The sequence below is a fragment of the Salmo salar genome, chromosome ssa03 (assembly GCF_905237065.1).
Source record: "Salmo salar chromosome ssa03, Ssal_v3.1, whole genome shotgun sequence".
NCBI classification, from domain to species: Eukaryota; Metazoa; Chordata; class Actinopteri; order Salmoniformes; family Salmonidae; genus Salmo; species Salmo salar.
In genome coordinates this window covers 38,320,077-38,344,344 of record NC_059444.1, presented here as the reverse complement: position 1 = coordinate 38,344,344, position 24,268 = coordinate 38,320,077, and the positions used below count along the sequence as shown (strand labels likewise).

The following is a 24,268-nucleotide window of genomic DNA, read 5'->3' as shown; positions in this document are numbered from 1 at the left end:
GGATTAATCAGGACCTTTAGACCCAGACAGAAATATAGGGACATACTGTATCAGGACCTATAGAGACCGACCAGAATATAGGGACATACTGTATCAGGATCAATAGAGACCGACCAGAATATAGGGACATACTGTATCAGGATCAATAGAGACAGACAGAAATATAGGGACATCATGAAGACCTATAGAGACAGACAGGAATATAGGGACATCATGAAGACCTATAGAGACAGACAGGAATATAGGGACATCATGAAGACCTATAGAGACAGACAGAAATATAGGGACATCATGAAGACCTATAGAGACAGACAGGAATATAGGGACATCATGAAGACCTACAGAGACAGACAGGAATATAGGGACATCATGAAGACCTACAGAGACCGACGGGAATATGGGGACACCAATATAGCTTCTATAGTATGGCCATTAGGGGACGACACCCTGGTTGATAAACACTGTGTTACCTGTTCTTCTGGTCTGCTCCTGTCTTCTCTCTTCAGTGATCCAGCCACCACCAGCACTGACTTGATGGCCCTCAGGCCCCAGTCATAGTGGTCCTACAACACATAAGCAGTATTGCACAGTATTAGAGTGTTTCTTTGTATATTTGTTTGTTTGTTTGTACCTGTTTAGAGAGCAGCTCCTTGCAGAGTGTGTACAGGCTGATGAACTTGCGTGCGAGCAGGCGAGCGTCGATGAATCCCTCAGCAACCAGCATGATCTCACAGATCAACTCATAGTCAGGAATCACCATCGCACACGGCCTAGATTGGAGAGTGTGAACATTCAGCTTGAAGGGAGAGACGGAGTGGGTCGATTTGCAATTCAGCCTGTGTGTGTGTGTGCGCACGCGCGCGTGTCACCTGAACAAGGCCTTGAGGTTCTCTGGTAGTTCAGTTCTCCCAGCGTAGCCTGGGTTCAGAGTGATAAAAATCCCTACGGTCGGCCTCAGCTCGATCTCCTCACCCAGGAAATGGAACCTGACAAGCAGGAACACAAACCTTAGCGAAAGACACAAAGCCTCTTGGATTTGTTCAATTCCATTAGTTAGCTAGCTAGGAGTCCCTCACCTCTGTCTCTTGTTCCTGATGGCGTCCTGTATGGTTTTGACCTGTACCGCCACCACAGATAGCACCTCCACAGAGATCCTGTTGAACTCGTCAAAACAGCCCCACACGCCCGTCTGGGCCAGACCTTTATAGATGTTCCCTATGGACTATAGAAGAGGTGGTGAAAGAAACTGGGGATTCGGAAGCACACAAACGCAGATGATGTTATAGCCAAAAACAGTGTCTCCACGCGGCTCTACCAGTTTGTGAACACCTACCTTGTAGTCCATCTGTTCGGAGCAGTTGAATACATAGACCATGATGCCTAAGGAGCGGCCCAGGTCCTTGGTGGTTTCAGTCTTCCCAGTTCCTGCTGGACCAGAGGGGGCGCCACTCATCGTCAGGTGGAGAGACTGGGTCAGAGTGATGTAACACCTGGGGAGGGAGGGAGAGAGAGGGAGAGAGGGAGAGAGGGAGAGGAGAGAGAGAGAGATGTGGGGGATAAATCATAGTGAGTTGCAGAGATCATCACTGTAGTGGTTAAGAAATAGGTGGGTAAAAGCTGATAGCAGTTCACGGTGAGTAAAGTAACGCTCCTTATACATTAAATGCATTTTTTTCCTCAAAAGGTGGGTAAACTAGTTTAGAGTGTTTATAGCATCTATATGAAGAGTTTATGCCTGCTTGTGTGTGTACCTGTCAGTGAGTGGAGTGATGACCAGTCTGTTGGTATTGCCCAGGTACTCGTATGAGAACTGGAACTGAGCATCACAGATGTTGATGTAACAGTGTCTCGTCACGTCATCCCAACGATGGCGCAGCTGGGACAGCCATGCAAACGCCTGTCCCGTTGTCACCTAGGAAACCAAACCCCCAAGAGTCAATTTGTTATTAACCCAGCCTCAACAGCATCTAAGAGTGACTCTTTTATAGTCCTATAGTCCTATAAAAAAGAGGCGGGTAGCCTAGCGGTTAAAAGCGTTGGGCCAGTAACCGAAAGGTCGCTGGTTCAAATCCCTGAGCTGACTAAGCGACGAGCCAATGAGCAAGGCACTTAACCCTAATTGCTCCTTTAAGTAGCTCTGGATAAGAGCGTCTGCTAAATGACTAAAATGTAAACGTGAAATGATTAGAGCATGTAAATCTGATCTCAGAGCAGTGGTTATGTTCCGGGAAACATGTTCGAAAATTGTTTCAAGGTCATTTTTATGTTCATTCACCTTTTTATAAAAGCCAATTGTGATCTGAGGGCAGCGGTTATGTTACCTTCTGTGCTATGAGTTTGGCGACCACGTCGCGAGCGTGCACGTCGATGGTGCACAAGGTCATGATCTTCTGTCTGTCACCTGGAGTCAGGTCTCCCAGGAGCATATGGATCAGGGAGTTCAGCTGGGTGATCTACCAACGCACGACCATCAGATAACCATCACGTAACCACAAAACAACAATGTTTGTGTATAAGAGACCTGGGTGATATATCACAGACGTGTGTATGTGTACCTGCTTTCTGTTGTAGTCTTTCAGGGCAGTCTCAAAGCCCTCCTCCACCCTCTCAAAGGCGATGCCCACGTCTGTCGCCCACCACACCTGGCTGCCAGTCAGACCAACCTTGGCAGAGGAAGACAACACACAGTTTTGAAATTCATGCACATTTTTGTTTGGTAGCAATGCTTTTGAGTGCAATGGTGAGTTTGGGGGCTACACACACACACACCTGTGCTGGATAGTCAAACAGCCACTGGTCTCTGGGTTTGTCCTCATAAGCAGCGACGGCTTCTTGGATCTCCCTCTGGACTGTAGAGCGCATAGTCCGCTCCAGTTCACTCAGCCAGCACTCTGCCTACAGACACGCAGACATATATACATTTCAGACATACACACAGACATGCACAAACACGCACAAACACACACACACACACACAAAGGTGTTCCTACCTGTCCTTGGCAGATGCAGGGTTCGGAGAAGGGTACGTACTCCCCTTCTCTACTGTACATTCCTATGGCAACTGCCTCCCCCTCATCCTCCTCTCCCTCTTTCTTTTCTCCTCCCTCCTCCTCTCCCGCTTTCTCTGAGTCTTGGAAGCGAAGGTCCGCCACATTATCAAACAGCTTCAACAGGTGCCTGGTAACCTGGGTCACACATCAAAACACACACCACCATCATCATCGTACACATGGCAAAAAGTATGTGAGTGGACACCCCTTCAAAATAGTGGATTTGGCTATTTCAGCCACACCCGTTGCTGACAGGTGTACACAATCGAGCACACAGCCATGCGATCTCCATAGACAAACATTGGCAGTAGAATGGCCCGTACTGAAGAGCTCAGTGACGTTCAATGTTGCACCGTCATAGGATGCCCCCGTTCCAAGTCAGTTTGTCAAATTTCGGCCCTGCTAGAGCTGTCCCGGTCAACTGTAAGTGCTGTTATTGCGAAGTGGATATGTCTAGGAGCAACAACAGCTCAGCCCTCGAAGTGATAGGCCACACAAGCTCACAGAATGAGACCGCTGAGTGCTAAAGTGTGTAGCACGTAAGAATCGTCTGTGCTCGGTTGCAACACTCACTACCTAGTTCCAAACTGCCTCTGGAAGCAACGTCAGCACAATAACTGTTCGTCGGGAGCTTCATGAAATAGGTTCCCATGGCCGAGCAGAAGCACACAAGCCTAAGATCACCATGCGCAATGCCAAGCATTGGCTGGAGTAGTGTAAAGCTCCCCAAAATTGGACTCTGGAGCAGTGGAAACACGTTCTCTGGAGTGATGAATAACGGTTCATCTGGCAGTCCGACGGACAAATCTGGGTTTGGCGGATGCCAGGAGAACGCTACCTGCCCGAATGCTTAGTGCCAACTGTAAAGTTTGGTGGAGGAGGAATAATGGTCTGGGTCTGTTTTTCATGGTTCAGGCTTGACCCCTTAGTTTCAATGAATGGAAATCTTAACGCTACAACATATAATGACATTATAGACGATTCTATGCTTCCAACATTGTGGCAACAGTTTGGGAAGGCCCTTTCCTGTTTCACCATAACAATGCCCTCGTGCACAAAACAAGGTCCATACAGAAATGATTTGTAGAAGATTGGTGTGGAAGAAATTGACTGGCCTGAACAGAACCCTGACCTCAACCCCATCCAATACCTTTGGGATGAATTGGAACGCAGACAGCGAGCCAGGCCTAATCGCCCAACATCAGTGCCCGACTTTACTAATGCTCTTGTGGCTGAATGGAAGCAAGTCCCCGCAGCAATGTTCCAACATGTAGTGGAAAGCCTTCCCAGAAGAGTGGAGGCTGTTATAGCAGCAAAGGGGGGGACCAACTCCATATTAATACCCATGATTTTGGCCAACAAGTATATTAAAAAGCAGGTGAGTGATGCTCACCTGTTTGGGCTGTGTTCCCTTGGAGACAATCTCCAGTAGGTCTGTAGCAGAGACAAAGTAGAACCGAGGGAACGTCAGTCTTTTGGTTTCCAGATACTCAGCCAGGGCCTTCTCACACACTGACAGCCTGGGGGGAGAGACAGTCGAGTTAGTACAGACACACACACACACACACACACACACACACACACACACACGTACCTTTGCTGCAGAGCCTCTAGTTTCTCCAGGAAGCCAGGTTGGTTGGTGACCTCCACCACGTTACGGGTCTGGACAACCTCTGTCATCATGTTCTGTTTCATCACATCACATACAGAATCAAGTCATTACTAACCTTACTCACTGTCACCATTGTAAAACAGAATGGTTGATTTGTGTTTGAGGAACATTCGTTCTGGTAGTGTGTGGGTGCAGAAGTGTGCGTGTGTTACCTGGAAGTCAGAGTGTATGCCTGCTGGAACATCTCTGTGTTGTGCGCTAGTTGAGACCGTCTGTTGTTGCTAGTTGAGTGTGTGTGTGTGTGTGTGCGTGTACTAAGCTAACATATGGAATTGTTTTAAGATGGTCATACCATGGATCATTTAGATATTTGATTTTGAATTTTAGGATTCCTTTAGGCATACAAAAAATATTTAAAATGCATTTGATCAAATATAGAATTTGGCCTTTATTACACTATTGCCCATAGAAACGCAGTGAATAACACATTCATAAATGGCAAAAAAGTAAAAAGATAAGTCATAAAGAATAAGGTTTTTAAGTATCCTATATCTAGAAGATATAAGAAAGCTCAGGATTTTTATTTGGGGGGGGGTACAAAGCGACTTCCTTACTTCCATTTGCTTGTATAAGTTACCTTCAGACGAGTCCTGTGACACCTCTGGGGGTCGTATAGCAAAACGGAGAACACCGCAGTGTTCGTGAGAGTCTCCTCTTTCCATTGAGTGGTCATAATAGGCCAAACCGCTCAGACACTACAGACGTTTTTCGGGACGCTAGAAGAACGAGTTTCGGGGTGTCTCCTGGTGTGACAAACACCGCTGTACCTCAGCCACCTTCCACCGCTGATGCGGAAGGCCGACATAAGCGGATGTGGTGGATTGAGACGCAGCCCATGCAAAACCAACTGATGGATTTTGATGGGAATTTTTGAAATTATGTCACTTAGATTGACGCACGTGTGTGTCAACAGACTCACAAGGATTAGTGTATGTGTTTTATGTAGTATATCTACCTGGAAGTCGGAGTGTATGCCCTGGAAGCGCTCAGCATCGTGGGCTAGTTGAGAGCGTATGTCGTGGCTGTTGGTGAAGATGCTGTTGAGGTGGGCCCAGGTCCTCTGGACAGACATCCAGGAGGAGATGACCAGGTCTGCCACCATTAGCCTCCTCTGCCAGCCACTCACCTCCGCCTGGAAGTACTCCACATACTTACTCATCAGGATGTTTTGCAGCTGCACCTAGGAGGGGCCGGGTAAGAAAATATGAATTAGGCCAATGAAATAGTATTGTAGTTAAACAGTAAGGGGTTTCAAAGGAGTTTTAGGCCTTTCACTACTTGTACATCTATGGAATTTTCTCCCATTGTTTTTGCTCTTAAGTGTTTTACCTTCTTCCCTTCAGGAGATGACGGGCTACAATAATAGGACATGCACTGCACTGCACTCCAGTATTCCCTGGAGTGGAACTGAGTGAGCGGAGAGAGGGACTAAGCTAAAAAGGAGACTACGAATCGGGTTATTGGGTGGCAGGTCACCTGGTTGTCTTCCAGCGTCTCAATCAGGTTTTCGTCCGACTTGAGCAGTGGAGTTTCTATACTGGGGTGCTTCTCATAAGACAACGCCATCACACTCCACGTCTGAGTAATCTCAGCTAGCACCTTCTCTATGGCCATCTCTTTGACTGCCTTGTCCACTATGTTTTTGACCTCGTCCTCCACCCTGTGGAGCTGCAGCTCCAGTAGGTCTCCCAGAGTGGTCCCCTCCCACATCACAAACCGCACCTGGGGTCAGAGGTGAGAGGTCAAAAGGTCAGGGAGAGAGCGTGGTACCCCGGTGGGGTTCATGAGCATTGGCCATTGACCTCTCTCCGACTGTAGATGGTGAGAGAGGGACAACATGAGAGAGAGAGAACAAATCGGAGGGAAGTATGCAACGGGAAAGAGAGTGGTGTACCCCGGTGGTGTTCATGAGTTGTTGCCAGTGTCTCTCTCTGACAGCAGGGTTCTGCAGCTCGTTGACCGCTCTAAGAGACGTCAGCAGGTTCTTCACCGTCGACTCCAGACCCAGATACACATCCCACACACGCACCTCCTTATCCAGGGTCTTCATCTCCTACACACACATTCACATGATATATAATGTACACAGGCATTATAGTCACACACGCAGCAAATATAATAGCATCAGCTAGCATACACTCAGATAAAGGCGTGATATTTCCCTTAAATCTGTCAGATGAAAGTGTGTGTGTCGGATGTAGCACCTTAGCAAATCTCCTCAGCTCCATGTCCATCTGCTCCACGTTAATCTCTTTCCACGGGGTCTTAGTCCAGTCCTCTATACTGGTCTGGGTTACACATCACATACAATAGAGTGACAATCAGAGAAAGACAGAAAAAAATACGAATTCATTTCAGCTACAATCAGAGTGAGGTTTGTACCTTGACGAAGATGACCATGTCCCAGACGGCTTTGACCAGGATGATGTCAGAGCGACACTGGCGGAGCTGCTTGTAGTCAGGGAAACTGACCTCGAACAGATCAGCTGTGTCCTGGAGCTTACGCATCTCTGCCTCCAACACTGCTACAACACGGTTAGACTACACACACAAGCAAAGATACACAGTTGTAGAAAACTCTTGTGCATACCTAGGTATATCAAAACAGCCCTCGCATTATTAATAGACTAAGTAAAGAAATGGCTGCCTTTTCCCCACTCAATAAACTACATATCCTATAATCCCCTCAATCTCTGCCTCCTTCAGCCTCCTACTTCGTGAATGTGAGATGGTAACCTTGTCAATCAGCTTATAAGGCTCCTCCACGTCTATTCTGAAGATGACCTCCGAGCGAAACTGCTCTCTGAACTCGTGCTGCTTGATCTGTAAGATGATATACGTACGTAGAATTCTTCAAAACATACAGTTTAGATCGACTAGGCTACAATGTGCAGTACATTTAGCTAGATGCATAGAAGTGGTGGTCAGGTCAGGTGAGAGTCGGGTAGGTTTATCTAACATCTATAATTCAGAAAAGCAGATGGATCAGTTTGCACAGCATATGCTAAGCTCTCTGTAAGGGTCCTCCACATGATGGTATCGTGTGTGTCTGATATACTACACCCATCACACACACACACACACAACCTCACCTCACACTGGACACCCACACACACGCGTGTGCGTGCGCCTCACCTCAAAGCGGACACACTTCCTACGTATGACGGAGACCTCGTTGGACTGCAGTGGGGCCACCTCGTGTTTCACTGTAAACGCGACCTTTTTCAGACTCTTCCACTTCTCAGGCAGCTCCTACACAGGTTACAAGGCATTATAAGGTATCATAGGCATCATAGGATGATCATTGGGCGGGATGTGTGTACCTCCATTTGAGTGTGGGTGTGTGTGTGTGTGTGTGTGTGTGTGTATCTGTAGTCTACCTCCAGCTGTGTATAGACACTTCCTGGTAGCTGCTGTCCATAGGTCTTGAGTAGATCAGTGGTGGACTTGAGTGGTTTGAAGTGTTGGTCAGCACTGATCTGTCTGTCCCGTATGGCCATCAGATGACCCATAATGTCCACCAGACCAGCATAGTCCCCGTCTGAGACCTTATTGGACAGACCACAAGATGTGTTCTGGACAAACAACGCCAGGTCGCTCACACTGGGGGAGAGAGAGATGGAGAGAGAACGTTGAAGAGGGGGTATGCAGTGTATTGGATGAGGGAGACACAGTAAATAGATAGGTGTTTGTGTGTCTGTTTAGATGTATGTGTGTGTGTTTAATTGAGTGCACATCACATTTGTGTGTGTGTGTATGTATATGCATTGATCTGTGTGTGTGTTTAATTGAGTGCACATCACATTTGTGTGTGTGTGTGTGTGTGTGTGTGTGTGTGTGTGTGTGTGTGTGTGTGTGTGTGTGTGTGTGTGTGTGTGTGTGTGTGTGTGTGTGTGTCACCTCTGATTGACATGGTTGAGTAGGTGCTCTTTGAACATCCAGCTCCACCTCTTGATGATGTTCATCAGGGCCAGTTTGAAGGGCTTGATGTCCAGCTGCAGCCAGCCACAGAACACTCTCCTGTCCTCCAGCTTACTGACCCGCACGTATAGAGACTCAAACAGGCTGATCTAGAACAGAAAGTACCAAACAGACCCAAACACTAGTGATTCCTCACAAAACACAGACAAAAAAAATACTATGATTTGATTTGGGGGAAATTTTCTTTTCACAAAATGTTATCCATAGAATTGGCGGAAGGATTGTTGACATATGTATCTAAAAGCATAATTGAGAAATAATTCATCAAATTTGGCATATTTCTGACATTTTGGCCTTACCCAGGCCTCCTTTAAGACTCCATGATGTTTCATCTGTAGATTCTACAAAGCAAAAATTGGTATCATATGAGGCTTTGACGCTTTTTGATTCCAATTTTTTTTTAAACATTAATTTATGAATATTGCAAAATATCTACTTTTTAAAAATGTTCAATAAATTGTTTAACATATACTTTACGGGCATATCAAAGTCCCAGAGTGGGATCTCTGCTAGTTTTATAGTTATGGCCCATTTTATACAGAAATTGGCATAGAAGATAATGTTACCAATCACTGCCCTCTTTTTACTTGTATCATTCCACATCCTGCAAATCACGGTTGTGACTAGAGGGAGTACAGCTACAACTGGAAGTGACTTTTCGTAGCAGGTTAGGAGAGTATTTTAGCTAACCCCAACCCTTTTTCCTAACCTTAACCTGTCACGTTAATTATCCTAACCTGCTTCATAAATTCTCCTAACCTGCTACGAAAAAAATCCCTTCTGGTCATAGCTGTAATCCTGCTAGTCAGAACCACAAATCACCAGCAGAGGGCAACTATTTTGAATCCATTTTCACATTCACTGTTGGTAATGCTTGCAAATTGGATCATAATTCCAAAAGTAGCAGAGATCCCACCCTGGAACTTTGATATGCCCATAAAATATATTATGTTAACAATATATTAAAACATTTGCCAAATCAAAAATGATATATTTAAAATATTCATTTTTATATTTCTCAATATTCATAAATTCATGTTGAACAAGTTATAAAAAATACTACTCATATTATAGAGCTTCATATGACACCGATGTTTGATATGTAGCTCCTACAGATGAAACATCATGGAGTCTTAAAGGAGGCCTGGGTAGGGCCAAAATGTCAGAAATATGCCAACTTTTATCAATTATTTCTCGCATTCTTCTCTGCAGATCCTCTCAAGCTCTGTCAGGTTGGATAGGGAGCTATTTTCAGGTCTCTCCAGAGATGTTAGATTGGGTTCAAGTCCAGGCTCTGGCTGGGCCACTCAAGGACATTCAGAGACTTGTCCCGAAGCCACTCCTGCATTGTCTTGGCTGTGTGCTTAGGGTCGTTGTCCTGTTGGACATTCGCCCCCAGTCTGAGGTCCTGAGCGCTCTGGAGCAGGTTTTCATCAAAGATCTCTCTGTACTTTGCTCCGTTCATCTTTCCCTCGATCCTAACTAGTCTCGCACTAGTCTCGTACCTGCTGCTGAAAAACAACCCCACAGCAAGATGCTGCCACCACCATGCTTCACCATAGGTATGGTACCAGGTTTCCTCCAGACGTGTCGCTTGGCATTCAGGCCAAAGAGTTCTATCTTGGTTTCATCAGACCAGAGAATCTTGTTTCTCATGGTCTGAGAGTCCTTTAGGTGCTTTTTGGCTAACTCCAAGACCTTGGTTTTTGCTCTGACATGCACTGTCAACTGTGTGCCTTTCCAAATCATGTCCAATCAATTGAATTTACCACAGATGGACTCCATTGTAGATGTAAACAGGGTGCACCTGAGCTCAATTTCAAGTCTCATAGCAAAGGGTCTGAATTTTTACGTAAATACGCATTTAAAAAAAATATATATACATTTGCAAAAATTTCTAAAAACCTGTTTTAGCTTTGCCATTATGGGGTATTGTGTGTAGATTGTTGAGATCATTAGAATAAGGCTGTAACGTAACAAAATGTGGAAAAAGTAAAGGGGTATGAATACTTTCCGAATGCATTGTAGAACAGAACCATACAGAGACTCAAACAGACTGATCTAGAACATAGAACCACACCCACTGATTGATCTAGAACACAGAGCACTCTCCTGTCCTCCAGCTTACTGACCCGCACGTACAGAGACTCAAACAGACTGATATAGAACATAGAACCACAGCCACTGATTGATCTAGATCACAGAGCACTCTCCTGTCCTCCAGCTTACTGACCCGCCCGTACAGAGACTCAAACAGACTGATCTAGAACATAACACAGACTGAATCAGACTGTTCTAGAACAGAATCAATTACATGTATGGATCTAGAAGAAAGTAGAGTATGAGGATAGTGGGGTAAGTTGATCCTCCCTTGTTTCTAGGAAACCATACACAAAATTAATCATTTGACCAAATATTTAGCAAGAGGTCATCATTTCATGGAGTCTGTAAGGGAAGTGGTAAGCAAGTTAGATAAGAAAAAAAACACATACATTTATTGTGTTAGAGGTTTCTTGATGCTTGTATTTAAGCCAAAGTAGATCACTGTAAGATTGTTCTATTATTATATACCTCAGTTGGGGTCTCTATAAGCTTCCATATGAGATCCTAAATCTAGCATGAAAGTGCATCCTTGTAGCTGTGTGGGCTAATATAGTCACAATGTTTGACTTGGGGTGAGCTGAACCAATGGCCATGGGCTAAGTTGAGCCAATGGTTGAGTAAATGGTTGAGTAAATGGTTGAGTAAATGCCAAGTTGAACAAATTGAAGGGTTTTCCTCCCAAGCGTAATGAAAGGCATTATTGCTGGTATGTGAGGCCAGGCCCTGTTGTTACCTATGTTAAGTGTTTTTAAAAAAGTACAGTGTTTGAATAGATGTTAAGCCCGTGTTAAAATATGCTAAAAACGATTAAAAGACCAAAAATTGTGTTTGGGAAATAAAGATAGACAAGCTAGGTTTCCATCCAATTGGTGACAGATTTTCATGGGAAAATTCAAAAATCTGCATAAAAACAATATGCATTTTCCCACCAGAGATGTGTTTCCATCAAATTGACTTGTTGTGGATGTGTGTGATGACGTAGTACACATAAAAATAACTTTTGCGGTTAAATTCCCACTCTGGTATTGACACGTGCACTCTAGCCAACAGCTTGCAGATACAGGGCGGGTATAGCCTAAATTATGAGAATATTATGGACAAAAGAGCAAGATTCTTTTTATTTGTCCAATGGCAGCCAAGCATCGATCATCACGTCACGAGCAAAGATCCTAAACATTTATCGGAAAGGAACATCAAGCTCGTCACCGTGCACTTTCACCAACCTCTGAAGTTCACCATACCTTATGTCATCTGCAACCTAATAAACTGCAGTTTCCCCAAGTCGTAGTATAAGAACCAGACAACATATCATCATGTCCAAGTTTGCTTCGATAATATTTGCGCATTAAAGCGTTTCCACTGGCTTTTCTTGCATAATACATTTTACTGTAACAAAAAGATCCCACCTTGTCTGGTATATTTTGTTTTGTCAAGATTGGGAAAGTTTTGCTGTTTCCGTCATGCCGGTCATTGCATTTTTTATCCAACATGTACTTTACTCGTATAAAAAGCTTGGATGGAAACCTCGTTACTGTTTTAAAAAGGTAGTGGTAATGTTTCATTCAGTACAGAAATTTGTAGGCGGCTTAACTTACCCTGTCCCGCGCCTCAACTTACCCTATACCCAATGTAAGTTGTGCCAAAAGATCACTTCTTTTGGACAAGCTATGTTTTCAAAACTGTCATGTTACATGAATTCTGATTATTTCCAGGGATACACAACATCCTGAAATATATGTAGATTTCTTTGATAGAAAGAATACTACATTTCCCTTGACGGAGTGATGGTGAATGTAAAAGAATGGCTCAACTTATCCCACTCTCCCCTACAGATAATTAAGAAGAACTCTTAAATCACTGTAGCTCTCTGGGATTGCCTCTTACCCACTCTTACCTGTTCTTTAAAGTTGTCCAGTGTGGGTGGGTTCTTGGCCAGTTCATAGTCTGCGTAGAGCTCAGCCTCCTCTGTGCTCAGGACATGACCATACAGCAGGAACTGTCTCATGAACTCTGACCTGCACACATTCCAAATACTTTATTAGGATCCACAATAAGCTTCATTGTGAAGGACACACATTTGATCACAACATTTATTCACACACTCACCTGTCATCTGTCCAGAGGTAGCGGTAGCTGGAGAATGACACCTGGTACTCTCTGACCTTAGAAATGGTCGATCGGGCACGGCCTCTGATGACCTGGCCCAGCTCTAACAGGTCGGCCATCCTGTCTATGTCAGACTGGAGGGAGAGGTCAAAGGCCAAAAGAGAAAGGTTCAAAGGCTAATCAAATTATTTGGATAGTGTGTGTGTGTGTGTAATCTATTCTACCTGATAGTTGTCCATCTGTTTATGCTTGGCCACGCGGGGTATGAACGATGCCATCTTAGTGATATCACCCACCATCTTGTCGATGATGTCATAGAAGTTTCCCTGGTGACTGATGTCCAGCGAGGGTTCGAAGGTCATCTCGTTGGCGTTGAGGACCAGCTGGACCTCGAAGAGCGGGGCGATGCGAAGGGCTGGGTCAGTGTTCTCGATCAGGTACTGTAGGGAACAGCGTACCGCACTGGAGAACCCTGCTAGAACCATGCGGTCAACATAGTCAGTGTAGGACCTCCACTCGGCACAGTCTGGGGCTGACACTCCTAACAGAGCAAGGTTCTCCTGAGAGAGAGAGCGAGAGAGCGAGAGAGCGAGAGAGAGAGCGAGAGAGAGAGAGAGAGAGAGAGAGAGAGAGAGAGAGAGAGAGAGAGAGGTCACGCGATGTGTTTTTGTGTACTTGTCTGTGTCTCTATATGATTATGTATGTGTACAGTGTGTGTGTACAGTCGTGGCCAAAAGTTTTGAGAATGACACAAATATACATTTTCACAGTCTGCTGTCATGCTGATTGAGTTCGAATAACAGACTGGAAGCTTGAAAAGGAGGATGGTGCTTGGAATCATTGTTCTTCCTCTGTCAAACATGGTTACCTGCAAGGAAACACGTGCCGTCATCATTGCTTTGCACAAAAAGGGCTTCACAGGCAAGGATATTGCTGCCTGTAAGATTGCACCTAAATAAAACATTTATCGGATCATCAAGAACTTCAAGGAGAGCAGTTCAATTGTTGTGAAGAAGGCTTCAGGGCGCCCAAGAAAGGCCAGCAAGTGCCAGGACCATCTCCTAAAGTTGATTCAGCTGCGGGATCGGGGCACCACCAGTACAGAGCTTGCTCAGGAATGGCAGCAGGCAGGTGTGAGTGCATCTGCATGCACAGTGAGGCGAAGACTTTTGGATGATGGCCTGGTGTCAAGAAGGGCAGCAAAGAAGCCACTTCTCTCCAGGAAAAACACCAGGGACAGACTGATATTCTGCAAAAGGTACAGGGATTGGACTGCTGAGGACTGGGGTAAAGTCATTTTCTCTGATGAATCCCCTTTCCGATTGTTTGGGGCATCTGGAAAAAAGCTTGTCCGGAGAAGACAAGGTGAGCGCTACCATCAGTCCTGTGTCATGCCAACAGTAAAGCATCCTGAGACCATTCATGTGTGGGGTTGCTTCTTAGCCAAGGGAGTGGGCTCACTCACAATTTTGCCAAAGAGCACAGCCATGAATAAAGAATGGTACCAACACATCCTCCGAGAGCAACTTCTCCTAACCATCCAGGAACAGTTTGGTGACGAACAATGCCTTTTCCAGCATGATGGAGCACCTTGCCATAAGGCAAAAGTGATAACTTGTAACGGCGTTGGTAGTCATGGTTTAGGAATGAGGCGCAGGAAGCAACGAGCACAGGGAGTGTTGTTTTTTAATAACACTTTGAGAAACAAAACCAAAGTTCCCAAACACAGGGGAATAAATAAGGTGTGACAATGCCAAGCCGAACATGAACAAGACAGTCGGAAACAACAATTATTCCCGCACGAAAAGTAGCAGGCCAGCTAACCTAAATAGCCCCTCTAATGGCTAATTGACCACAGGTGTCTAAAATAAAAAAAAGGGAAAAGCAAAGGGAATCGGTGGCAGCTAATAGGCCGGTGACGACGGCCGCCGAGCGCCACCCGAGCAGGAGGGGGTACCACTGTCGGTGGGAATCGTGACATAACTAAGTGGCTCGGGGAACAAAACATCAATATTTTGGGTCCATGGCCAGGAAACTCCCCAGACCTTAATCCCATTGAGAACTTGTGGTCAATCCTCAAGAGGCGGGTGGACAAACAAAAACCCACAAATTCTGACAAATTCCAAGCATTGATTATGCAAGAATGGGCTGCCATCAGTCAGGATGTCGCCCAGAAGTTAATTGACATCATGCCAGGGCGGATTGCAGAGGTCTTGAAAAAGAAGGGTCAACACTGCAAATATTGACTCTTTACATCAACTTCATGTAATTGTCAATAAAAGCCTTTGACACTTATGAAATGCTTGCAATTATACTTCAGTATTCCATAGTAACATCTGGCAAAAATATCTAAAGACACTGAAGTAGCAAACTTTGTGGAAATTAATATTTGTGTCATTCTCAAAACTTTTGGCCACGACTGTATCTTTGGCGTGTGTATACCTTTAGCAGTGTGTGTATCTGCTCCCCTGTGTTGGTGATGAGTGTGTACTGTTTGCTGATGCTCTCCTCCATGTCAGTGAGGATGAGGAGGGTAGAACCCCTGGTCTTCCTGGTGATGAAGGCCTGGTGACTGAACTTCCCCATCAGAGCCTGAATGGCCTCAACATTAGCCTTACTGGACTGGACCCTACTGGACACGTCCTATATGGAAGGGAGGAGAGGAGAGAGGGATGAAGGGAGGAGAGATGGACGAAGGGAGGAGTGGGAGAGATGGATGAAGAGGGGAGGGATAGATGGATGAAGGGAGGAGAGAGGGATGAAGATGAGAGGGATAAATGGATGAAGAGAGGAGTGACAGATGGATGAAGAGGAGAAATAGAGATTGGAAGGCCTCAACGTTATCCTTACTAGACTGGACCCTGCTGGACACGTCCTGGATAGTGAGGAGAGGAGAGAGGGAGGAGGGATAGAGAGATGGGGGTGTGAAATGAGAGAGGGAGGTATGAATAGAGAGAAGGAGTGTGTGTGTGTGTTACCTGCACCAGGTCTCGTGTGGTCTGGACGTAGTCCCACAGGTCATCCCTACTCCAGGTCAGTTCTTGGAGAGCGGGCTTTAGCTGCCGTCTGGTCCCGCCCATCTCCTCCTTAACCAATCCCAGCTCCACAGCCAGGATGGTGCTGTGCAGCCGATTGTACCACTGGGTTATCAGGGCCAAGGTCTGGGTGTACTGCAATAAACACATACAGTACAACATCACAATACACTAACACAATACAACACAGTGTGTGTGTGTGTGTGTGTGTGTGTGTGTGTGTGTGTGTGTGTGTGTGTGTGTGTGTGTGTGTGTGTGTGTGTGTGTTTAGGAGACAGACCCACCATATAGAGTGTCTCTCGTTTGGAGTAGAGGTGTAGAGCAGCTTTAGGGATGCTGTGGTTCTTCAACATGCTCAGATACTTCACCTCCCTCAGCACTGAGGTCAGCTAGAAGAGAAGGAGTCAGGTACTGACTGGAGCAAGGGTCAGCAAATGTGATTTTTATATAAAAATAAAAATGGTCGAAACAGACTGTAAAATCAACAGGAATTCGGCTAAAAATGTGTTTAATTTAGGAAATCTGTTCCCAAGTATTCCAACAAATGCAAAAAAGAGACGTGATCGTGTCTCAATGTAATTCAAGGTATGAAATTATTTAGGCTTAGTCATGGTCAATTTGCGGTGTACAATTTATTATAATTAATGTTCCGGCCCCCCGAACATTGGTGGCCTACGGTTGCCTATGGTTACCTACCCCTGGACTAGAGCATTACTCTGGCAGCAGTAGTACTTGGGCTAGGGAGTTTAGAAGTTGTGGTTAAGGTTAGGGTTATGATTATAGATGGAGGTTAGTGATCAAGGGATAGAGGTTTACAGCTAGAGGTTACAATTAGGGTTCATGGTTGGGAGTTAGGGTCAGGGGTCAGGGGTTTAGGGAACCTTACTGCAGGGCTGAAGTTGACCTGGAACAGTCCTGTCTCTTGATCCAGGGTGAGTAGTGGTTCTTGGAGGTGTGTGTTACACAGTTCCTCCAACCCCTCCGTCCACACGGAGAACAGCTCCTCATCGTGCTGGTCTAGAACCTCTAGAACCCTCTCACACTTCTGGAGAACCTGCTCTGCCTCTGCAGAACCCAGTGGCCTGGGACACAAAGAGAGAGGGGGAGGCGGGATGAGAGAGAGAACGAGTGTGTGTGTGTGTGTGTGTGTGTGTGTGTGTGTGTGTGTGTGTGTGTGTGTGTGTGTGTGTGTGTGTGTGTGTGTGTGTGTGTGTGTGTGTGTGTGTGTGTGTAGACCAGACCTACATGCGTATGAGATGGTTGAGGTTGCTGCGGTTAATCAGGATGCGGTCTCGTAGCTCCTGCGACCACTTCAGGTTGCCAGCGACTGGTGGCATGTTCTTACTCAGGACCACACAGCCCGACCGCAACTGGAACACAACCACAATAAACCTCTGTGTGACTGAAGAGACCGGCAAACTCTCAAAACCTCTCACTCCCTCTCTCTCCTCTCATTCTCTCCCTCCCTCCCTCTCTCCTCTCCCCCTCCCTCCCTCTCTCCACCACTCTCCCTCCCTCCCTGGTCTCTCACCCGCTCTCTCTGCTGGTCCAGTATGAGCTGGCAGTGGTCTATCTCAGTGTTGAACATGCCCAGCAGGGTGCTGTAGTTTGGGGAGAACAGCTGGTTGATCCTGGGTCTCTCTAAGAGGGTGCCAAAGATCTGGAGGAGCTGGAGGAGCATAGGCACACAGAGTAGAAAATTATGGCCTTACAATCACACAAGCAAACAGAAAGCGCTGAGTCAGGGTTAGGGTCGGGGGGGGGGCTATGTTTTGGGTAAAGGGTCAGGGCTATGGTTAGGGTAAAGGGTCAGGGCTATGGTTAGGGTAAAGGGTGAGGGCTATGTTTAGGGGAAAGAGTCATGGCTATGGTTAAGGTCAGGGGGGCTATGTTTAGGGGAAAGGGTCAGGGCTATGGTTAGGGGAAAGGGTCAAGGCTATGGTTAGGACAAAGATTCGGGGCTATGGTTAGGTGTAAAGGTCAGAGGGTATGGTTCTTCTCAGGTGTGACTCACCTTGAAGGCAGACTCCAGGCCTTTAGAGTGTTGGAAGGCCAGGTTGAGAACGGTCCCCAGCCTCTGGTCAAAGTCTCTGTTCTGCTCCATGAAACGCCTGTAGTCCACTAGGAAGTCCTTAACACACCAGCAAACAAACATCATGTTAGTGGCCGTTTGATAATGGTTAAAATAAAGCCTTTGTAAACGTTGAACAGAGGTGTCACGAGCTTCACCTCTTTAGTGTAGTCCAGCGGGTCGTATTTGCTCTCCCTCAGAGTTCTCCAGCCGTCGTGGAACTCCTCGTTCATGCTGAACACCATCTCACTGAGGATCTTCCCCCTCGACCCTCCCAGCTCAACCTTCTCCAGCTTCAGGAAATCCAGCGCAGACGCAAACAGCTCCTGATAGACAGATGCGTTAAAGCATGGAGTAATAGATGGACGGGTGGATAGATCACTATATAGTACACTACCTGTGACCGGAGACACACGCAAACCCGTGCCAGACACACACCTCGATCATGAGCAGCCTGTCCAGTACTTGGTCAGCCCTGTGGAAGACCAGAGTGGAAGGGAAGTCCCATTGTTTGACAGTCTCCCCGCTGCGGTAGTACTGAGGGATGCGCTGGCGGTGTGTGTGGAATAGGCGCTTGAAGCTCCGCAGAACACCGATGGTCATCTGAACCCTCTCCACTCCTTCTTCCAGTTCCATCTTAAACAGCTCCTCTGGGATCAGATAGGCAAACGCCTGGAGACACAAACAGAGCGGCGTTATACGCAACGCACACAGATCGTGCGCGCGCGCCGGCACCACGCACCCACCTTCTCGATGAGTAAATTGCAGAACTCCTGCAGTAGGAGCACCATGCGTGGAGGGCGGCAGTAGTATTGGGAGCGGCTCCAGATGAGACACAGAGTGTGGAAGAGAGGAGGTAACAGCATCTCTAGCTTGTTGAAACTCCCCTCCTCAAAACAACTGATCAGTCTCCTCAGGGGTCTCAGGTACAGGTCTATATCCTCAGCCTCTAAAACCGCTGTGGGAGAGAAACATTGGGGTCGGTGATGATTAAGGGAAAAGAGATACGTAAAGGATCGTGTTTGTGATGGGAACAAGGCCTCTCGCACTACCCTGGTTGACTTTGAGGCAGATGTCGCGGAAGGAGGCGTAGTAACTGCTCTTGATCCTCCTCAGAATCTCCATGATCTGTTCCACCTTAGGGTTCATGATCTGAGAGAACACGGAACGTAGAAGAAGAAGAAAAAATTTACTCTGAGCAAACACAAGCATACACACTGACCTGACTCTACTCCAGCCTACCTGTGAATGGACGCCTAGCAGGTTGCCTCTCTGACAGGCCCAGAAGTGGAGCTCCGCGCTGGGGCCCGGGTGGTCCCCCTGCTGCAGCACCATGCTGGAATCCCTCTTCAGGACGGTCCAGATCTGACCGGACCACTGGATTACCAGGGTCTCTATGGAGTACAGCAGAGCCCGGTCTATCGGCCAGCCATTAGAGCTAGGGGGTAGAGAGAGAGAAGTCACACACGCACACATGCATGAACACACACGCAAACACAGCTCCACCCCACATTCCCACACACAACTGACCTGAGCAGCATGTCCTGTGGCTGAGCTCTCTCCACACACAGTGGTAGGGGCAGCAGGGTGCGTCCCTCTGCCCTGCCTCTCAGAGTGACCACTTTGCTCCTCAACTGCTCCAGCTGTCTGTGTATGTCCTCAGACACCACCCGAGGCCAACCGCCGTGGTTCAGAGAGTTAGATAACACTGACACCAGAACCTAACCCTCATGGTAATTCAGAGTTCGATATAAAGGACGCATGTCAGCACTTCCACGTCCACACATACCCTCTCCCTCCCCAAACAAACACAAAACACACCTCTCCTCTTTTACTCACCTCAGAGATGAGGAGAGGCATGTGCTCCATGGGGTGTCCGGAGACCTCCCCCAGCCACAGCTGAGTCCTGAAGTCCTGCATGGTGATCCTCAGGACGCCCTTCTTCAGCACACACATCAGCTTGGTCTTCCAGGGGGCTGACGTCTTTAAAGATGTAAACATATTGGAAATGCTTTCTATTTGTATTGAAAGCACTAGAAATAAGTCAAACCGTATTTCAACAAGGTTCTTCCCAGCTACGACACAACGTTCTGAGAACCATTTGTTGTTGTTTTTTTAGCTTGGTGACAGCGTGGTTATTCTATGGTTATTTTGCATACAACCTTCCCACAACTTTCAGGGAATGGTGCAGGATAGTTGCTTGGCTTTGGAACATTCTGAGCATATTTAAGGATCTTGGCAAAAAAAAGAACCTTATTGTTTTTGTATTTCATTACCTTAACAGAATGTCTTCTAAAAGTTGAAATGGTTACATTCCATTGACATTTTGGTAATGTTCTAGGAACATTCTCCACTGGTTTGACATTGGGAATATTCTCAAATACTGTAGTTCAGAGAACATTAAGAAGGGTTTTCTGTAGGAATTGCCAAGGGATATGAATTTTCAATATATTTAACCTAAAATAAGCTAAACTTGTCTTTTATATACCTGTTTAGTTGCAGGTACTCAAAAAATGTGATCATATTCAGAAAGATATTAAATCCACTTTTCCCACCGAGTGAGGAGTTCCCTCGCCAACATGTTGCATTTCCCAACATCTTTGCAGGAACTAGTCGCTGTCGCGGACACATGCAGAAATAGATGAAAGATCTACACACATGCAAGCGAGATTTCTTACTCGATCAAAAAGTGGATAGAATATTTTTCGGAATGTTCTCTACTTCCATCTGTAACTGGACACAGAAGTTTATAAGAGGCAAGTTTTTTCTGAATCAAGAACGAAGAAAGTATTGTCGCTCTGGATAAGAGCATCTGCTTAATGACTAAAATGTCAATGTATTGCCAAGAAAAGGTTTGTTGAAAAATGGCTGCAAGGGCTTTCCACAAGCTAAGGTGTAACGGCTGTATGGTAGCATTGACATATCAGCATTACAATGTGTAGCTGTGTGTGTGTGTGTGTGTGTGTGTGTGTGTGTGTGTGTGTGTGTGTGTGTGTGTGTGTGTGTGTGTGTCGCTCACCTGTGCGTCTCCAGCGTGTAGGGTTCCCCCAGGACCAGTGAAGAGCAGTAGTCGGTCACTCCAGACATGGTCCAGGAAATCCAGTAGAATCCTCTGGTTCTCCTCCGCCCCAATGAAACGATTCCACTTGTCAGTCTTTACGCGGAGAACGCAAAACGCCTGGAAACATGGTGCATTAGATGTGTCATTTGTTGATCACCTTTGCATCTGCTCTCTGCTTTAGCCTTACATAGGACACCGCTCGGGCTGTTGTATGTTGTGAAATAATATCGTACATGTTTGTAGTGAAGTGACCTAAAGTCTACTGCAATTATAGGCCTAATGAGACGTGCAACATTTTTCTGTCTGAAAAACAGATCTCCACAAATAACCACAAAGCCTAACATCACCTCCGCCATGCTGACCCTCAACACGGGAGACCCACAGGGGTGTGTGCTTAGTCCCCTCCTCACTCCCTGTTCACCCACGACTGCGTGGCCTAGTACGATTCCAACAACATCATCAAGTTTGCTGACGACACGACTGTGGTAGGCCTGTTCACGGGGGGCCACTTACACAGTCATGAAGAAGGCGAGACAGCGCCTCTTCCCCTTAGGAATTTGAAATGTTTTGGCATAGGCCCTCAAATCCTCAAAAGGTTCTACAGCTGCTGTCACGACTTCCGCCGAAGTTGGTGCCTCTCCTTGTTCGGGCGACGTTCGGCGGTCGACGTCACCGGCTTTCTAGCTACCACCGATCTACGTTTCTTTTTCCATCTGTTTTGTCTTGATTGTACACACCTGGTTCCCATCACGTTATAATTTATTCCCTATTTAACCCTCTGGTTCCCACATGGTTTTGTGCGTGTTTGTTCTTTGTTTAGTGTTCTAGACTTCTGTGCGCTGGTGTGTTTTTCCCTGCGTGGAAATTATTGTTCTTTCTTTTCGAGTAAAGTACGTATTTTACTAATTTCTGTGTGCTGCGCCTGACTCCGTCCTACCGCTGCACACTGACACCTGACAGCTGCACCATTGAGAGCACCTTGACTGGCTGCGTCACTGCTTGGTATGGCAACAGCACCGCCCTCGATCACATGGCGCTACAGAGGGTGGTGTGGACAGCCCAGTACATCACTGGGGTCGAGCACCCTGCCATCCAGGACCTCTATATCAGGCGGTGTGAACGGAAGGCCTGTAAAATTGTTAAAGACTCCAGTTACCCAAGCCATAGACTGCTCTCTCTGCTTCCGCACGGCAAGCGGAACCTGTGCATCAAGTCTGACACCAACAGGCTCCTGAACAGCATCTATCCCCAAGTCATATGACTGACTACACTGACTTCTGAGTTGACCCTTGTATTTCATTTTTATTTTGCACTCTATGCACACTCACAGGACTCCAACACACACATAACATGCACACACATCTATACTGACTCTACGCACACGCACAGACACAGACAATCATAATTTTACGCTGCTGCTACTCTGTTTATCATACAGTTGAAGTCAGAAGTTTACATACACTTAGGTTGGAGTCATTCAACCACTCCACAAATTTCTTGTTAACAAACTATAGTTTTGGCAAGTCGGTTAGGACATCTACTTTGTGCATGACACAAGTCATTTTTACAACAATTGTTTACAGACAGATTATTTAACTTATAATTCACTGTATCACAATTCCAGTGGGTAAGAAGTTTACATATACTAAATTGACTGTGCCTTTAAACAGCTTGGAAAATTCCAGAAAATTATGTAATGGCATTAGAAGCTTCTGATAGGCTAATTGACATCATTTGAGTCAATTGGAGGTGTACCTGTGGATGTATTTCAAGGCCTACCTTCAAACTCAGTGCCTCTTTGCTTGACATCATTGGAAAATCAAAAGAAATCAGCCAAGACCTCATGCAAACAATTGTAGACTTCCACAAGTCTGGTTCATCCTTGGGAGCAATTTCCAAATGCCTGAAGGTACCATGTTCATCTGTACAAACAAGTATAAACACCATGGGACCACGCAGCTGTCCTACCGCTCAGGAAGGAGACGCGTTCTGTCTCCTAGAGATGAACGTACTTTGGTGCGAAAATTGCAAATCAATCCCAGAGTGACAGCAAAGGACCTTGTGAAGATGCTGGAGGAAACAGGTACAAAGTATCTATATCCACAGTAAAACGAGTCCTATATCAACATAACCTGAAAGGCCGCTCAGCAAGGAAGAAGCCATTGCTCCAAAACGGCATAAAAAAGCCAGACAACGGTTTGCAACTGCACATGGGGACAAAGATCGTACTTTTTGGAGAAATTTCCTCTGGTCTGATGAAACAAAAATAGAACTGTTTGGCCATAATGACCATTGTTATGTTAGGAGGAAAACGGGGGAGGCTTGCAAGCCGAAGAACACCATCCCAACTGTGAAGCATGGGGGTGGAAACATCATGTTGTTGGGGTGCTTTGCTGCAGGAGGGACTGGTGCACTTCACAAAATAGATGGCATCACGAGGAAGGAAAATTATGTGGATATATTGAAGCAGCATCTCAAGACATCAGTCAGGAAGTTAAAGCTTGGTCGCAAATGGGTCTTCCAAACGGACAATGACCCCAAGCATACCTCCAAAGTTGTGGCAAAATGTCTCAAGGACAACAAAGTCAAGGTATTGGAATGGCCATCACAAAGCCCTGACCTCAATCCTATAGAAAATTTGTGGGCAGAACTGAAAGGTGTGTGCGAGCAAGGAGGCCTACAAACCTGACTCAGTTACACCAGCTCTGTCAGGAGGAATAGGCCAAAATTCACCCAATTTATTGTGGGAAGCTTGTAGAAGGCTACCCGAAAGGTTTGACCCAAGTTAAACAATTTAAAGGCAATGCTACCAAATATTAATTGAGTGCATGTAAACTTCTGACCCACTGAGAATGTGATGAAAGAAATAAAAGCTGAAAAATCATTCTCTCTACTATTATTCTGACATTTCACATTCTTAAAATAAAGTGGTGATCCTAAATGACCTAAAACAGGGTATTTGTACAAGGATTAAATGTCAGGAATTGTGAAAAACTGATTTGAAATGTATTTGGCTAAGGTGTATGTAAACTTCCATCTTCAACTGTATATTCTGATGCCTAGTCACCTTACCCCTATACATATTTACCTCTATCACTCCAGTGTCCCTGCACATTGTAAATATGGTATTGGAACTGACCGTGTATATACAGTAGCTTCTTACTTTCTCGTGTTCTTCTTACTTCTATT

General features: G+C 46.0%; 1 protein-coding gene across 1 annotated transcript in view; it reads right to left on the bottom strand.

Moving 5' to 3' along the window:
- The window catches only part of LOC106600100 (dynein axonemal heavy chain 11-like), a 158,859-nt gene that overhangs the window by 131,505 nt on the left and 3,086 nt on the right, over positions 1 to 24,268 (bottom strand). The window contains 39 exon segments of the mRNA XM_045716035.1: positions 471 to 563; positions 632 to 770; positions 870 to 986; positions 1,077 to 1,222; positions 1,334 to 1,490; positions 1,752 to 1,912; positions 2,322 to 2,453; positions 2,556 to 2,663; positions 2,770 to 2,895; positions 2,991 to 3,185; positions 4,444 to 4,570; positions 4,645 to 4,736; positions 5,678 to 5,902; positions 6,199 to 6,444; positions 6,617 to 6,775; positions 6,927 to 7,010; positions 7,105 to 7,263; positions 7,459 to 7,545; positions 7,858 to 7,974; positions 8,103 to 8,325; positions 8,623 to 8,792; positions 12,701 to 12,821; positions 12,913 to 13,046; positions 13,137 to 13,472; positions 15,355 to 15,555; positions 15,891 to 16,082; positions 16,232 to 16,336; positions 16,834 to 17,029; positions 17,193 to 17,317; positions 17,479 to 17,616; positions 17,962 to 18,078; positions 18,168 to 18,344; positions 18,457 to 18,690; positions 18,765 to 18,976; positions 19,071 to 19,170; positions 19,261 to 19,456; positions 19,549 to 19,739; positions 19,858 to 20,001; positions 21,038 to 21,172. Of these exon segments, the coding sequence (XP_045571991.1) occupies positions 471 to 563; positions 632 to 770; positions 870 to 986; positions 1,077 to 1,222; positions 1,334 to 1,490; positions 1,752 to 1,912; positions 2,322 to 2,453; positions 2,556 to 2,663; positions 2,770 to 2,895; positions 2,991 to 3,185; positions 4,444 to 4,570; positions 4,645 to 4,736; positions 5,678 to 5,902; positions 6,199 to 6,444; positions 6,617 to 6,775; positions 6,927 to 7,010; positions 7,105 to 7,263; positions 7,459 to 7,545; positions 7,858 to 7,974; positions 8,103 to 8,325; positions 8,623 to 8,792; positions 12,701 to 12,821; positions 12,913 to 13,046; positions 13,137 to 13,472; positions 15,355 to 15,555; positions 15,891 to 16,082; positions 16,232 to 16,336; positions 16,834 to 17,029; positions 17,193 to 17,317; positions 17,479 to 17,616; positions 17,962 to 18,078; positions 18,168 to 18,344; positions 18,457 to 18,690; positions 18,765 to 18,976; positions 19,071 to 19,170; positions 19,261 to 19,456; positions 19,549 to 19,739; positions 19,858 to 20,001; positions 21,038 to 21,172 (6,117 nt within the window).